Below are 14279 nucleotides of genomic sequence, written 5' to 3'. Positions count from 1 at the left end.
CGTCCTCGGTGAGCTTGGAGAACGGCGGACGGACTTTCGGAGGGGCTGGTGGCAGCGGTGGGATCAGCGGCCGGCGAAACAGCGGGAGGCCGATTCTTCGTTGCCGTGTGGCAACCCGGGGACCGGTGGGCGGCTTCGTTGATGTGCCCGCCGCCTGGTTTCTTTGCAGATTCCTCTCGTGAGCTGACGGGCCCGACCCGGCGGTCTCATCGTCTCCCGCCCGCGCGGTTTCATCCGGCTCCGAGAGCTGCCGGGGCCCGGGTCCCTGTGCCTGGAGCGAAGCCAGCGAGCATGTCTGAACAAAACCTCTTGAGCATGGACGAAGGCGCCCTCCGAAAACTGGTTAGTCCCCCCCCCCCCACGGCTTCGTGGGGCGGGGGCTTGTTTCTGTTTCCCCTGTAACGGGGGCGGGCTTAGGGGGGGACTCGTGTACGGCCCTCTCGAGCTTCGTGGTCAAGCGGTGGGCCCCCTAGAGGCCGTGGCTGTGCGTGGCGCCCGTTTTCGGGTGCGGCGTGGTGGGGGGGGGGGCTGCCTGTGTGACTCCGTAGGTAGCACGTTTGCCTGCTCCCCGGAGACTCGCCGGGCCAGGGTGGGGCGTGGGAACGCCGAGGCTGGCCCGACTCGGTTTCCCTCCCCCCCCCCGTAACAACCGTGTCCTGGCTTCCCCTGTAAGCCAAGCCCCTGATGAGTGGGGGGGGGGGGGGGGGAAGACGGCTTAGTGGTTAAAGCGCTTGCCTGCATCTTAGGAGAGGAGGGCTTGGTTTTTCCTCCGCCACTGACGTCCCGGATGGCCTTGGTCGCGTCCCTTATCCGGCCTGCGCTCGGTCACTCCGGGGCTTCCACGACCTCCCGGCTCCGAGCTGGAAGACACCTCCGGGGGTTGTCAAGTCCAGCCCCTCCCCCGCCCCAGGCGGGTCCGATCCCGGGGTCCCTGGTTCGGGGCTGCAGGGGGACGCTGGGGGGGGGCTCTGCCCCCCTTTGCGCAGGGTGTGTGTGTGGGTGGGGGGGGGAGGGCGTGCATCTCTCCCTGCCGGTGCCACTTGTGAAGGGGGCTGCCTCAGTTTCCCCCGGCCCGGCTGGCGGGGCTGGAAGGGGGCTAGGATCCCCCCACCCCCCCGGGCCGGCTGGGAGAGGCCCCTTCCCGGCTGGCACGGGAGGCGGCATTTTTCCGCTGCCTCTTGGCTCGGCGCGGCTGGAACAGGCTTAGCCCATATAAGGGAAACCTGCCTGCCTCTCCCCCCCGCCCCCCCCCCGCTTCCTCCGTGGGGCTCGCCGCGCCCGGCTGCCTCTCCGCCGGCTCTTCCCGGGAGCACGGGGGGCTGGCCCTGTTCTGGGGGGAAGGCTGGGGGGGCACCATGGGGCTGGGGGGACCCATGCCTGTTCCTAGGGGGCACCGTGGGGGGCCTGTCGGGTGCATTGGGGGGCTGGGCGGGTTCCTAGGGGCTGGGGGGGCGCTGGGTCTGTTCCCAGGGGGGGCACCATGAGGGTAGGGAGGCTGTTTGGGGGGCTGGTCCTGTTCCCAGGGGGCACAGTGGGGCTGGGGGGACTCGGGGGCATTGGAGGGCTGGGTCTGTTGCCAGAGGGGGCAGAGGGTACTGGGGGGCTGGGCCTGTTCCTAGGGGGTACCATGGGACTGGAGGGGGCACTGGGTCTGTTCCTGGGGGGGCACTGTGTGGGTCAGGGGACCACTGGGGGCTGGGTCTCTTCCTGGGGGGCACTGTGTGGGTTGGGGGGCTGGGCCCGTTCCCAGGGGGCACTGTGGAGCTGGGGGGGCACTGGGTCTGTTCCTGGGGGGCACTGTGTGGGTTGGGGGGCTGGGCCCGTTCCCAGGGGGCACTGTGGAGCTGGGGGGGCACTGGGTCTGTTCCTGGGGGGCACTGTGTGGGTTGGGGGGCTGGGCCCGTTCCCAGGGAGCACTGTGGAGCTGGGGGGGCACTGGGTCTCTTCCTGGGGGGCACTGTGTGGGTTGGGGGGCTGGGCCCGTTCCCAGGGAGCACTGTGGAGCTGGGGGGGCACTGGGGCTGTTCCTGGGGGGCACTGTGTGGGTTGGGGGGCTGGGCCCGTTCCCAGGGGCGCCGTGGGGTGGGGATGGGGGAGGACGAGGGACCCCGCTGCAGATCCAGGGCCTGTCGTGGGCCGGTGCTGTCCCCCCCCCTTGCCCCACCTCTCCCCCGGGGCCCCCCCCACGCCCTGTGGCTTGGGCGGGTGTCACCGTCCCGGCCCAGCTGGGCTGCTGGCGAGGGGCCGGGCCCGGCTCACAAGGCCTCATTGTCCTGGCGGCGGCGGCCGTTGGCGGCGGCCGGGTCGTTTGGGGCCTTACGGCGGCGGCGGGGGGAGGCGTTTCCTCCCCCTGTCTGGGGAAACCGGGCTGGCCCGGTTCAGCCCCTGAGGCTGGCTGGGGGCCACTTAGGGGGCTGGAGGGGGGGCCAGACACACACACCCGTGTGGGGCAGCCCAGCGTGAGGTCCGTGTCGCTCTGCCCCCCATAGGCCGGGCCCTGGGGGTCAGAGGCTCTCCCCAGGCCACATACCACCTCCGGCCCTGGCACGCAAGCTGCCTGGAGAAAGGGGGCTGCCCCACATCTGCCCCCGGGCTGCCCCACATCTGCCCCCGGGCTGCCCCCCTCCTTTGCCCTCGGCCGCTCCCTCTGGAACGGCAGCCAGTGTGGGTCCGAGCGTTTCTTTTGACAGCTGCGCTCCCTGGGGGTCTGGAACCCCCCCTCCTCGGGGCGGGGGAGTTCTGGGGGGTGCCCCCTGCCGCCCGGACTCCTATTCCATGTCACATGGGGCCCCTGATGCTGGGAGAGGGGGGCTACATCCCCCCCAAGTCCCTCCTTTATTCCTGCTCGATTTTTCCGCCGCTGTGCGGAATAATTTTCTCCGCGCACCACGGCGCACGGGAATGGGTCACAGCCGCCCAAGCGCCCAACCCACCTGCTACCCGGTGATGCAAGAGGACCCATTGTGACCCCCCCCCCAATTCTCTGCCCCTCCCCCCCAGCTGGAGGCCACGGCCGACCTCGCCGAGCGGCGCCAGATCCGATCGGCCATCCGGGAGCTGCGGCGGCAGGAGCTGGAGGGGGACGGGGAGGCCCTGGCGTCCAAGCGTTTCCGGCCGGAGCAGGGCGGCAGCCGCCGGCGGGAGAACAAGGAGAACTGGCTGCGGTAGGTGCCGTGGGGCGGGGATGTGGGGGGCATCGGGGACCCCTGCGGGGCCTGATGGGGGCGTCTCGCCGCAGGTCTCAGCGGCTGGAGGAGGAGCAGGCCAAGGCCCTGGAGCTGCTGGCGGGGAAACTCGACTCCATCACGGACGTGGAGGAGCTGACGGTTCTGGTGAGTGTGGGGCGGCGGGGGGCTCTTGGGTTCTCTGGCGGCTGCCTGGCCTTGGGCGAGTCATGGCCGCACGGTGCCTCAGTTTCCCCCCTTGCTGGGGCTGCCGGCGTCTCGGCCGTGCCTCAGTTTCCCCTCTTATTGGGGACGACACTCTCTCGGCCGTGCCTCAGTTTCCCCTCTTATTGGGGACGACACTATCTTCGCCGTGCCTCAGCTTCCCCTCTTACTGGGGCTGCTGCTGGCTCGGCTGTGCCTCAGCTTCCCCTCTTACTGGGGCTGCCACCATCTCAGCCACGCCGGGCCTCAGTTTCCCCTCTTTTCCTGCGGCTGCCGCCATCTCGGCCAAGCCTCAGTTTGCCCTCCTGCAGGGGATGCCGCGGTCTTGGCCGCGCTGTGCCTCAGTTTCCCTTTTTACGGGGGAGGCCACCGGCTTGGGCGTGCCGTGCCTCAGTTTCCCCTCTTCCTGGGGACGCCGCTGTCTCGGCCGCGCCTCAGTTTCCCCTCTTCCTGGGAAGGTGCCGCCTCGGGCGTGCCGTGCCCTCAGTTTCCCCTCTTCCTGGGGACGCCGCTGTCTCGGCCGCGCCTCAGTTTCCCCTCTTCCTGGGGATGCTGCCGTCTCGGCCAGGCCGTGCCTCAGTTTCCCCTCTTCCTGGGAAGCTGCCGCCTCGGGTGTGCCGTGCCTCAGTTTCCCCTCTTCCTGGGGACGCCGCTGTCTCGGCCGCGCCTCAGTTTCCCCTCTTCCTGGGGAGGCCGCCATCTGGGCCCGGCGTGCCTCAGTTTCCCCTCTCGCTGGCGCCGCTTGGAGGGAGGCTGGCCGTGGGGCTGGCCGTGGGGCTGGACCTGGGGGGGGGGGCGGGTAGGGTTAGGGCGCTGCGCCATGCCCCGGCTGTGCCCCTTTCTGCCGCAGCTGCGAGGCGCCGGCGAGTACGAGGAGCGCAAGCTGATCCGGGCGGCCATCCGCAAGCTGCGGGCCCAGGAGATCGAGGGTAAGTGAGCGCCCTGTGCCCCATGCGCCCTCCGGGGGGCTGGCCCCCCAGCCCCGGGCCGCTGCGTCACTGCCTCCTTCCTCCCGCCCAGCCGCAGCCGCGCCCGGGAGAGCCGCCGGCAGCCGGAGAGGGGAAACTGAGGCACCGGGAGCCTGGCCGGGGCCCGCTCTGAGGTGAGTGGGGGCAGGGGGCTCCGGGGAGGGGGAGCTGCCGTGCTTTGGGGGTGGGACTCGGCTGAGCCCCCCTGGGGACTCCTGGCCACTTCCTCCGGGGGCTGGATTTGAACCTGCTGCCCACAGGGCTGTGGGGGGGGTGGGTAGAGTGGCGTGCTCCAGGTGGCTCTGAGGGCGGGGAGGCAGCTCTAGGGGCGGGGGGGCAGAGTGGTGCGCTCCGGGCGGCTCTGAGGGCGGGGGGGGGCGGTTCTGGGGGGCAGGCAGCTGTAAGGCGGGGGGGCGGCTCTGAGGGCGGGGGGGCAGAGTGGTGCACTCAGACGGCTCTGAGAGCGGGGGGGGCGGCTCTGGGGGGCAGGTGCTGTAAGGGCGGGGGGGGGCAGAGTGGTGCGCTCCGGGCGGCTCTAAGGGCGGGGGGGCAGAGTGGTGCGCTCCGGGCGGTTCTAAGGGCGGGGGGGGCAGAGTGGTGCGCTCCGGGCGGTTCTAAGGGTGGGGGGGGCAGAGTGGCGCGCTCCGGGCGGCTCTAAGGGCGGGGGGGGCAGAGTGGCGCGCTCCGGGCGGTTCTAAGGGTGGGGGGGGCAGAGTGGCGCGCTCCGGGCGGCTCTAAGGGCGGGGGGGGCAGAGTGGTGCGCTCCGGGTGGTTCTAAGGGCGGGGGGGCAGAGTGGCGCGCTCCGGGCGGCTCTAAGGGCGGGGGGGGGGCAGAGTGGCGCGCTCCGGGCGGTTCTAAGGGCGGGGGGGGCAGAGTGGCGCGCTCCGCGTGGTTCTAAGGGCGGGGGGGGGCAGAGTGGCGCGCTCCGCGTGGTTCTAAGGGCGGGGGGGGCAGAGTGGCGCGCTCCGGGCGGCTCTAAGGGCGGGGGGGGGGGGCAGAGGGCGCGCTCCGGGCGGCTCTAGGGCGGGGGGGCAGAGTGGTGCGCTCCGGGCGGTTCTAAGGGCGGGGGGGGGGCAGAGTGGTGCGCTCCGGGTGGTTCTAAGGGCGGGGGGGGGCAGAGTGGTGCGCTCCGGGCGGCTCTAAGGGCGGGGGGGGGGGGGCAGAGTGGTGCGCTCCGGGTGGTTCTAAGGGCGGGGGGGGCAGAGTGGCGCGCTCCGGGTGGTTCTAAGGGCGGGGGGGCAGAGTGGCACGCTCCGGGCGGCTCTAAGGGCGGGGGGGGGGCAGAGTGGTGCGCTCCGGGTGGTTCTAAGGGCGGGGGGGGGCAGAGTGGTGCGCTCCGGGCGGCTCTAAGGGCGGGGGGGCAGAGTGGCGCGCTCCGGGCGGCTCTAAGGGCGGGGGGGGGGGCAGAGTGGTGCGCTCCGGGTGGTTCTAAGGGCGGGGGGGGGGCAGAGTGGTGCGCTCCGGGCGGTTCTAAGGGCGGGGGGGCAGAGTGGCGCGCTCCGGGCGGTTCTAAGGCGGGGGGGCAGAGTGGCGCGCTCCGGGCGGTTCTAAGGGCGGGGGGGCAGAGTGGCGCGCTCCGGGCGGTTCTAAGGGCGGGGGGGCAGAGTGGCGCGCTCCGGGCGGTTCTAAGGGCGGGGGGGGGGGGCAGAGTGGCGCGCTCCGGGCGGTTCTAAGGGCGGGGGGGGGGCAGAGTGGCGCGCTCCAGGCGGTTCTAAGGGCGAGGGGGGGGCAGAGTGGCGCGCTCCGGGTGGTTCTAAGGGCGGGGGGCAGAGTGGCGCGCTCCGGGTGGTTCTAAGGGCGGGGGGGGCAGAGTGGCGCGCTCCGGGTGGTTCTAAGGGCGGGGGGCAGAGTGGCGCGCTCCGGGTGTTCTAAGGGCGGGGGGGGGGCAGAGTGGCACGCTCTGGGCGGCTCTAAGGGCGGGGGGGGCAGAGTGGTGCGCTCCGGGCGGCTCTAAGGGCGGGGGGGGGGGCAGAGTGGCGCGCTCCGGGCGGCTCTAAGGGCGGGGGGGGGGGCAGAGTGGCGCGCTCCGGGCGGCTCTAAGGGCGGGGGGGGGCAGAGTGGTGCGCTCCGGGCGGCTCTAAGGGCGGGGGGGGGGCAGAGTGGTGCGCTCCGGGCGGCTCTAAGGGCGGGGGGGGGGGCAGAGTGGTGCGCTCCGGGCGGCTCTAAGGGCGGGGGGGGCAGAGTGGCGCGCTCCCGGGCGGCTCTAAGGGCGGGGGGGGGGCAGAGTGGTGCGCTCCGGGCGGCTCTAAGGGCGGGGGGGGGGGCAGAGTGGCGCGCTCCGGGCGGCTCTAAGGGCGGGGGGGGGCAGAGTGGTGCGCTCCGGGCGGCTCTAAGGGCGGGGGGGGGGGCAGAGTGGCGCGCTCCGGGCGGCTCTAAGGGCGGGGGGGGGCAGAGTGGCGCGCTCCGGGCGGCTCTAAGGGCGGGGGGGGGGCAGAGTGGCGCGCTCCGGGCGGCTCTAAGGGCGGGGGGGGGGCAGAGTGGTGCGCTCCGGGCGGCTCTAAGGGCGGGGGGGGGGCAGAGTGGTGCGCTCCGGGCGGCTCTAAGGGCGGGGGGGGGGCAGAGTGGTGCGCTCCGGGCGGCTCTAAGGGCGGGGGGGGGGGCAGAGTGGTGCGCTCCGGGCGGCTCTAAGGGCGGGGGGGGGGCAGAGTGGCGCGCTCCGGGCGGCTCTAAGGGCGGGGGGGGCAGAGTGGCGCGCTCCGGGCGGCTCTAAGGGCGGGGGGGGGCAGAGTGGCGCGCTCCGGGCGGCTCTAAGGGCGGGGGGGGGCAGAGTGGCGCGCTCCGGGCGGCTCTAAGGGCGGGGGGGGGCAGAGTGGCGCGCTCCGGGCGGCTCTAAGGGCGGGGGGGGGGCAGAGTGGTGCGCTCCGGGCGGCTCTAAGGGCGGGGGGGGGGCAGAGTGGTGCGCTCCGGGCGGCTCTAAGGGCGGGGGGGGGGCAGAGTGGTGCGCTCCGGGCGGCTCTAAGGGCGGGGGGGGGGCAGAGTGGTGCGCTCCGGGCGGCTCTAAGGGCGGGGGGGGGGCAGAGTGGCGCGCTCCGGGCGGCTCTAAGGGCGGGGGGGGGGGCAGAGTGGCGCGCTCCGGGCGGCTCTAAGGGCGGGGGGGGGCAGAGTGGCGCGCTCCGGGCGGCTCTAAGGGCGGGGGGGGGCAGAGTGGCGCGCTCCGGGCGGCTCTAAGGGCGGGGGGGGGGCAGAGTGGCGCGCTCCGGGCGGCTCTAAGGGCGGGGGGGGGCAGAGTGGTGCGCTCCGGGCGGCTCTAAGGGCGGGGGGGGGCAGAGTGGCGCGCTCCGGGCGGCTCTAAGGGCGGGGGGGGGCAGAGTGGCGCGCTCCGGGCGGCTCTAAGGGCGGGGGGGGGCAGAGTGGTGCGCTCCGGGCGGCTCTAAGGGCGGGGGGGGGGCAGAGTGGTGCGCTCCGGGCGGCTCTAAGGGCGGGGGGGGGGCAGAGTGGTGCGCTCCGGGCGGCTCTAAGGGCGGGGGGGGGCAGAGTGGTGCGCTCCGGGCGGCTCTAAGGGCGGGGGGGGCAGAGTGGTGCGCTCCGGGCGGCTCTAAGGGCGGGGGGGGGCAGAGTGGCGCGCTCCGGGCGGCTCTAAGGGCGGGGGGGGGGGCAGAGTGGCGCGCTCCGGGTGGTTCTAAGGGCGGGGGGGGGGCAGAGTGGCGCGCTCCGGGCGGCTCTAAGGGCGGGGGGGCAGAGTGGCGCGCTCCGGGCGGCTCTAAGGGCGGGGGGGCAGAGTGGCGCGCTCCGGGCGGCTCTAAGGGCGGGGGGGGGCAGAGTGGCGCGCTCCAGGCGGCTCTAAGGGCGGGGGGGGGCAGAGTGGTGCGCTCCGGGCGGCTCTAAGGGCGGGGGGGCAGAGTGGCGCGCTCCGGGCGGCTCTAAGGGCGGGGGGGCAGAGTGGTGCGCTCCGGGCGGCTCTAAGGGCGGGGGGGGGGGCAGAGTGGCGCGCTCCGGGTGGTTCTAAGGGCGGGGGGGGGGCAGAGTGGCGCGCTCCGGGCGGCTGTAAGGGCGGGGAGGTGGCTCTGGGGGGGGGTGGCTGTCAGGGCGTGGGGGGGCGCGGAGGCCTCACCCCCTCTCTCCCGGACGCAGACCCCGGAGGACCAGGCGCAGCGGGAGCAGGGCCGGGCTCCGATCCGGGCGCCGTGCGGCCAGCGAAGCGGGGAGCCCCCGAAACCGGAGGCGCCGGGTGAGTCGCGTCCTCCCGCCCCGGGCTCCCGGGTGTCACCCCGGCGCCCCATTCTCTGGGGGGGGGCTGATTCGGGGGGGGGCGCCGGACTCTGGGGCGACCCTCCCCCGTCAGACGCTGCTCCTCTCTCCCCCAGACTCCTCCTCCGGGCCCCTCCTGCTCCTGCACCCGGAGCCCGGCCAGAGCCCGGCCAGTCCCTGCGCCCCGGAGGGCGGCGGCGAGCCCGAGGCCAGGGGGGACTCAGAGCAGCCCGAGGCAGCGGCCGGGCCGGGCGACCCCCGCCCGAAGCTGCCCCACGACGGCCAGGTACCGAGAACCCTGCCCCTTCCGGGGGGCACCGGGGGGCCCGCCTGGGGGTCCGGCACTAACCCGACACCCCCCTCATCTCCCCCCAGGCCACCGTCTCCCTCGTAAGTCGGGCCTCGGGCGGTGCCACCGAGATGCCAGCTGGTAAGCCGCCCCCTCTCCCGGCTGGAGTGGGGCAGAGAGAAGACCATCGGGCCCGTTTGCCCCCCCAGTGGAGCGCTGAGTGGGGCAGTGCGGCTGCATGGGTGGCTCAGCTCACTTGCCTCCTGTCTCCCCTTCCAGCGCCCGCCCGGCCTGCCGCCGCCATACCCGTCCGGCCGGGCCCCGCCGCCGCCTCGGAGGAGCCCGCCGCCGCCTCTTCTGCAGCCGCTCCGACTGCCGGGGGCCCGGCCGGGCCGGGAGAGGAGGGCCGTGCCGGGGGGCGGAGCCGGGCCGGCCCCTCGCTGCTGACGTCGGCCCCCAGGCCCCTGAAAAACGCCGCCGCCCGCCCGGCCGGCCCACAGGAGCCCGTCCCCTCGTCCTCGCCGCCGCCGTGCGCCCGAGACGAGGCCGCCATGAAGACGCTCTTCACCATCCAGATCAAGGACGCCCGGGCGCAGCCCGTCAGCGGCCGCCTGATTGGCCCGCCTGGCGGCCAGCGGGCAGGTAGGTGCCTCGGAGCTGGGGGGGGGGGGGGGCTGGGGGGCCGGGCCCCACGGATGCCGGCCGGCCCCACACCTGTCCTCCTGTCCTAGAGCTGACCCTGGGGCTGAGCAGCCCGGCCGCCCGGATCGCCAGCAGCCGCACCGGCGGGAGCGTGGCCAAGGTGAGTGCCCCCCCCCCCACCGCCCCACTCTCCCCCCCCCCCCCCCCGGTCGTGCACTGGGCTATGGGGCGGCTGAGTCTGGGGGGGAGCCGGCTCCGTTGTGAAACGGGAGCTGGGTCTGAGCCAAGCCGGGTTTTCTCTTCCCCCTCCCACTCCCCCCCCCCCCCGCACCCTCCCCACCTCGGGTCTGCCTGCCTCCTGCCCCCCTCCCCACCCCCCAGGTATCGGGTCCGAGCCAGGCCGGGTACCTGCCCCACTCCCCACCCCCTATGTATCGGGTCTGAGCCAGCTGCCGGCCAGAGGTGTGTGGGGGGGAAGTGTGTGTGTGTGTGTGTGTGTGTGTGGGGGGGGTCCCGGGTGACGCCGTGGGGCGTGACCCCCACGTGGTACCCAACCGGGTGCCGGAGGGGATTCTTGGGACGGACTGGAACCCCCCCACCCCCACCGCTGTGGCCAAGGGAGCCGGGTCTGTGTGGGGCAGGCGTGGGTCCCGGCGGGGGGGGCGGGCCTTGGAGCTGAGCCAGCTGGGAGACACAGCCGGGCACGCGGCCCAGGGGAGGGAGGCTGGCCATGTCCCAAGTGACGAGGGAGGGGGGGGGGGCGTGGGGCAGGAGGTCCGTGGGGAGGGGCGGGCGCGTGGAGCTGGGCACGTGGGGTGGGGAAGAGGCCGGGGCAGGCATGTGGGCAGGTGCATGAGGGGCTGGGGCACGTGTGTGGGGCCGGGCAAGTGGGGCAGGGAGGGGAGCAGGCGTGGGTGGGGAGGGGAAAGGAGGGGGACAGAGCAGACATGTGGGGGGGATTTGGAGGGGGCGCGTGCATGGGGAGAGGGGGAGGGGGCTGGTATGTGTGGGGGGGAAGAGAGCCAGGGCGGGCAGGCATGTGGGGGGGGGGATCCGGAGGGGGCGGGCGCATGGGGGGGAGGGGGCCGGTGTGTGTGTGGGGAGGGAAGAGAGCCAGGGCAGGCAGGCATGTGGGGGGGGGATCTGGAGGGGGCGGGCACATGGGGGAAGGGAGAGGGGGCCGGTGTGTGGTGGGGGGGGAGAGAGCCAGAGCGGGCAGGCATGTGGGGGGGGTCCGGAGGGGGCGGGCGCATGGGGGGGAGGGGGCCGGTGTCTGTGGGGGGGAAGAGAGCCAGGGCGGGCATGTGGGGGGGAATCCGGAGGGGGCGGGCGTGAGGGGGGGAGGGGGCCGGTGTGTGTGTGGGGGGGGGGAAGAGAGCCAGGGCGGGCATGTGGGGGGATCCGGAGGGGGCGGGCGTGTGGGGGGGAGGGGGCCGGTGTGTGTGTGTGTGGGGGGGAAGAGAGCCAGGGCGGGCATGTGGGGGGATCCGGAGGGGGCGGGCGTGAGGGGGGGAGGGGGCCGGTGTGTGTGTGTGGGGGGGGAAGAGAGCCAGGGCGGGCATGTGGGGGGGAATCCGGAGGGGGCGGGCGTGAGGGGGGGAGGAGGCCGGTGTGTGTGTGTGGGGGGGGAAGAGAGCCAGGGCGGGCATGTGGGGGGGATCCGGAGGGGGCGGGCGTGTGGGGGGGAGGGGGCCAGTGTGTGTGTGGGGGGGGGGGAAGAGAGCCAGGGCGGGCATGTGGGGGGGAATCCGGAGGGGGCGGGCGTGAGGGGGGGAGGGGGCCGGTGTGTGTGTGTGGGGGGGGAAGAGAGCCAGGGCGGGCATGTGGGGGGGATCCGGAGGGGGCGGGCGTGTGGGGCCGGGCCCGGCCGGCGCTCCTGCCCATGTAGGGTCATGCCGAGTGCCCGGGAGGATCCGGGGGGGGGGGGGGGCCGGCTGCCGCCCAGAGGCCGTGGGGATGGGCCTGCCCTGCCTCTCTGGGTGGCTCCCCCTAGTGGCGGAGTCCATCTCCCCAGCCCCCTCTCTGTCTCCCCACGGCGTCTGCCATGTGTCCGGGACCCCGCAGGCTCCGGCCGGCCGCCCCCCCAGCCCTGACGGGGGGGTCTGGGCCGCACTGAGGGGCGGCTCTCGCCGGGGGGGGGGAGGTGGCGTGTCCTGCGCTAACGAGCCGCCGGCCCGTCAGCTCTCATTAAAGTATTAGCCGGGCCAACGCGGAGCCGGGGGGGGGGGGGGCCAAGCTGTCGGCAGCCGGGGAGAGGGGCCGGAGGGGCAGCCCCCCACCGCTCGCAGGTACAGGCTGCCCCCTAGGTTTGCTGCAGGGCTGGGTGCTGTGGGTCCCACCTCCCCTTCCTTCGGGGGCCGGGGAGGGGCACCGGTGCCAGCCTGTGGCCACTGGAGTGGGGGGGGGGCCACGCTGGGGGCTGGACTAAGGGGTGGGGGGCATGGCGGGGGCTTTTCTGGGGCAGCTGTGGGGGGCACGGTGGGGGCTTGGTGGGGGGCTGTTCTAGGTTGGGGGGCTGTTCTGGGGCAGCTGGGGGCTTGGTGGGGGGCTGTTCTAGGTGGGCTGTTGTGAGGCAGCTATAGGGGGCACGGTGGGGGGCTTGATAGGGGGCTGTTCTGGGGCAGCTGGGGGGCACAGTGGGGGCTGTTCTAGGTTGGGGGGCTATTCTGGGGCAGCTGGGGGGCATGGTGGGGGCTTGGTGGGGGGCTGTTCTAGTTGGGGGGCTATTCTGGGGCAGCTGGGGGGGCATGGTGGGGGCTTGGTGGGGGGCTGTTCTAGGTGGGGGGCTGTTCTGGGCAGCTGGGGGGCATGGTGGGGCTTGGTGGGGGGGCTGTTCTAGGTGGGGGGCTGTTCTGGGGCAGCTGGGGGGCATGGTGGGACCTTGGTGGGGGGCTGTTCTAGGGTGGGGGGGCTGAGCCCCTCCCCCCCATCTGTGCTTTGCTGGATCGCTGCCCCATTTACTGAGGGCTAGGGGAGCCCATGGGGGGCAGGGGGAGCATGCTCAGTGCCTACTCCAGCCCCCGCCCCCCAGCATGGCCGGACCGTGCCCCCCAGGATCCGGTCACAACACCCTGGGCAGCGTTCGCTGCTGGGCTGGGGGGGGGGGCGTGTTTGCTGCTCTCGCCCCCCAGATCCCGCTGAGGGCAGGGGTCTCCCGCCAGCCCCCAAGGCCACGCCCCTGCCCCCAAGGCCACGCCCCTGCCCCAAGGCCTCCTGGGAACTCGTGCTCCCCGGGCGGTTGTCTAAGCCCCTAGGGAACGGGACCAGCAGCAGACGGGGTGGGGCGGGGCTGGCTGCCCCCTTGGGGGGCGGGAACGGGGCCGTGCGTTGCTGTGGGGGGCCGGGCCGGACGTGTTAACGAGGACGCTGTCGGAGAAGAAGTCGGGCCCGGCCGCCGCTGATCCTCTTTCCGCTAAGCCCCCTTAATCCCGAGCCGGAGCTGGCACCGTGCCCCACGGCTCCGGCTCCCGTCGCCCTTCGAGGCACAGCACTGGGGCGGGGAGGGGCGGCCGCCCCCCAGGCCGGGATCTCGTGCCCCACCGTGGCGGCACACCGGCCAGGGGGAAACCAGACCCCCGGGGGGCAGGTCTCCGACGCGGGCGTAAGGCCCGGCCCGTCGGCTTCCACGCTCCGCCCTCGTTGCAGATGGAGGCGGAGCCGAGGCGCCCAATGGGACGGCGCCGGCCCGGCCAGGCAAGCTCAGCGCCGAGGAGCTGAGCAAGATCGAGGAGGAGGAAGTGCTGGATAAGATGGTGGGTTGGGCCGGGGGGGGTGGCTGGAGTTTGGGGGAGAGGGGGGTGATACCAGCAGGTCCCGCGGGAGTTTCGAGGGGAGGGGGGTGATACCAGCAGGTCCGCGGGAGTTTCGAGGGGAGGAGGGTGATACCAGCAGGTCCCGCGGGAGTTTCGCGGGGCGGGGGGTGATACCAGCAGGTCCCGCTGGAGTTTCAAGGGGCGGGGGGTGATACCAGCAGGTCCCACGGGAGTTTCGAGGGGCGGGGGGTGATACCAGCAGGTCCTGCTGGAGTTTCGAGGGGAGGGGGGGGCGATACCAGCAGGTCCCGTGGGAGTTTCGGGGGGAGGGGGTGATACCAGCAGGTCCCGCGGGAGTTTCGAGGGGAGGGGGGCGATAGCAGCAGGTCTGGCGGGAGTTTCGAGGGGAGGGGGGCGATACCAGCAGGTCTGGCGGGAGTTTCGAGGGGCGAGGGGTGATACCAGCAGGTCCCGCTGGAGTTTCGAGGGGCGGGGGGTGATACCAGCAGGTCCCACGGGAGTTTCGAGGGGCGGGGGGTGATACCAGCAGGTCCCCGCAGGAGTTTCGAGGGGAGGGGGGCGATACCTGCAGGTCCTGCGGGAGTTTCGAGGGGAGGGGGGGCGATACCAGCAGGTCCCGCGGGAGTTTCGAGGGGAGGGGGGCGATACAAGCAGGTCCCGCGGGAGTTTCGAGGGGAGGGAGGTGATACCAGCAGGTCCCGCGGGAGTTTCGAGGGGCAGGGGGTGATACCAGCAGGTCCCGTGGGAGTTTCGAGGGGAGGGGGTGATACCAGCGGGTCCCGCGGGAGTTTCGAGGGGAGGGGGGTGATACCAGCAGGTCCCGTGGGAGTTTCGAGGGGGGTGATACCAGCAGGTCCCGCGGGAGTTTCGAGGGGCGGGGGTGATACCAGCAGGTCCCGTGGGAGTTTCGAGGGGAGGGGGGGTGATACCAGCGGGTCCCGTGGGAGTTTCGAGGGGAGGGGGGTGATACCAGCAGGTCCCGTGGGAGTTTCGAGGGGAGGGGGGGTGATACCAGCAGGTCCCGTGGGA

The 14279-nt window shown here is 73.8% G+C and overlaps 1 protein-coding gene across 1 annotated transcript in view; it reads left to right on the top strand.

Moving 5' to 3' along the window:
- Positions 1–14279, top strand: part of LOC142825192 (smoothelin-like) — a 28985-nt gene that overhangs the window by 2707 nt on the left and 11999 nt on the right. Inside the window, 11 exon segments of the mRNA XM_075917014.1 lie at positions 170–342; positions 3001–3164; positions 3239–3332; positions 4240–4318; positions 4410–4491; positions 8430–8526; positions 8663–8846; positions 9115–9477; positions 9567–9607; positions 9610–9637; positions 13123–13229. Of these exon segments, the coding sequence (XP_075773129.1) occupies positions 292–342; positions 3001–3164; positions 3239–3332; positions 4240–4318; positions 4410–4491; positions 8430–8526; positions 8663–8846; positions 9115–9477; positions 9567–9607; positions 9610–9637; positions 13123–13229 (1290 nt within the window). The 5' untranslated portion in view covers positions 170–291.

This window comes from Pelodiscus sinensis, unplaced genomic scaffold (genome assembly GCF_049634645.1).
Source record: "Pelodiscus sinensis isolate JC-2024 unplaced genomic scaffold, ASM4963464v1 ctg67, whole genome shotgun sequence".
In the NCBI taxonomy this organism is placed as follows: Eukaryota; Metazoa; Chordata; order Testudines; family Trionychidae; genus Pelodiscus; species Pelodiscus sinensis.
The sequence above is the reverse complement of the archived record's forward strand: the minus strand, read 5'-3'. Positions and strand labels throughout refer to the sequence as shown.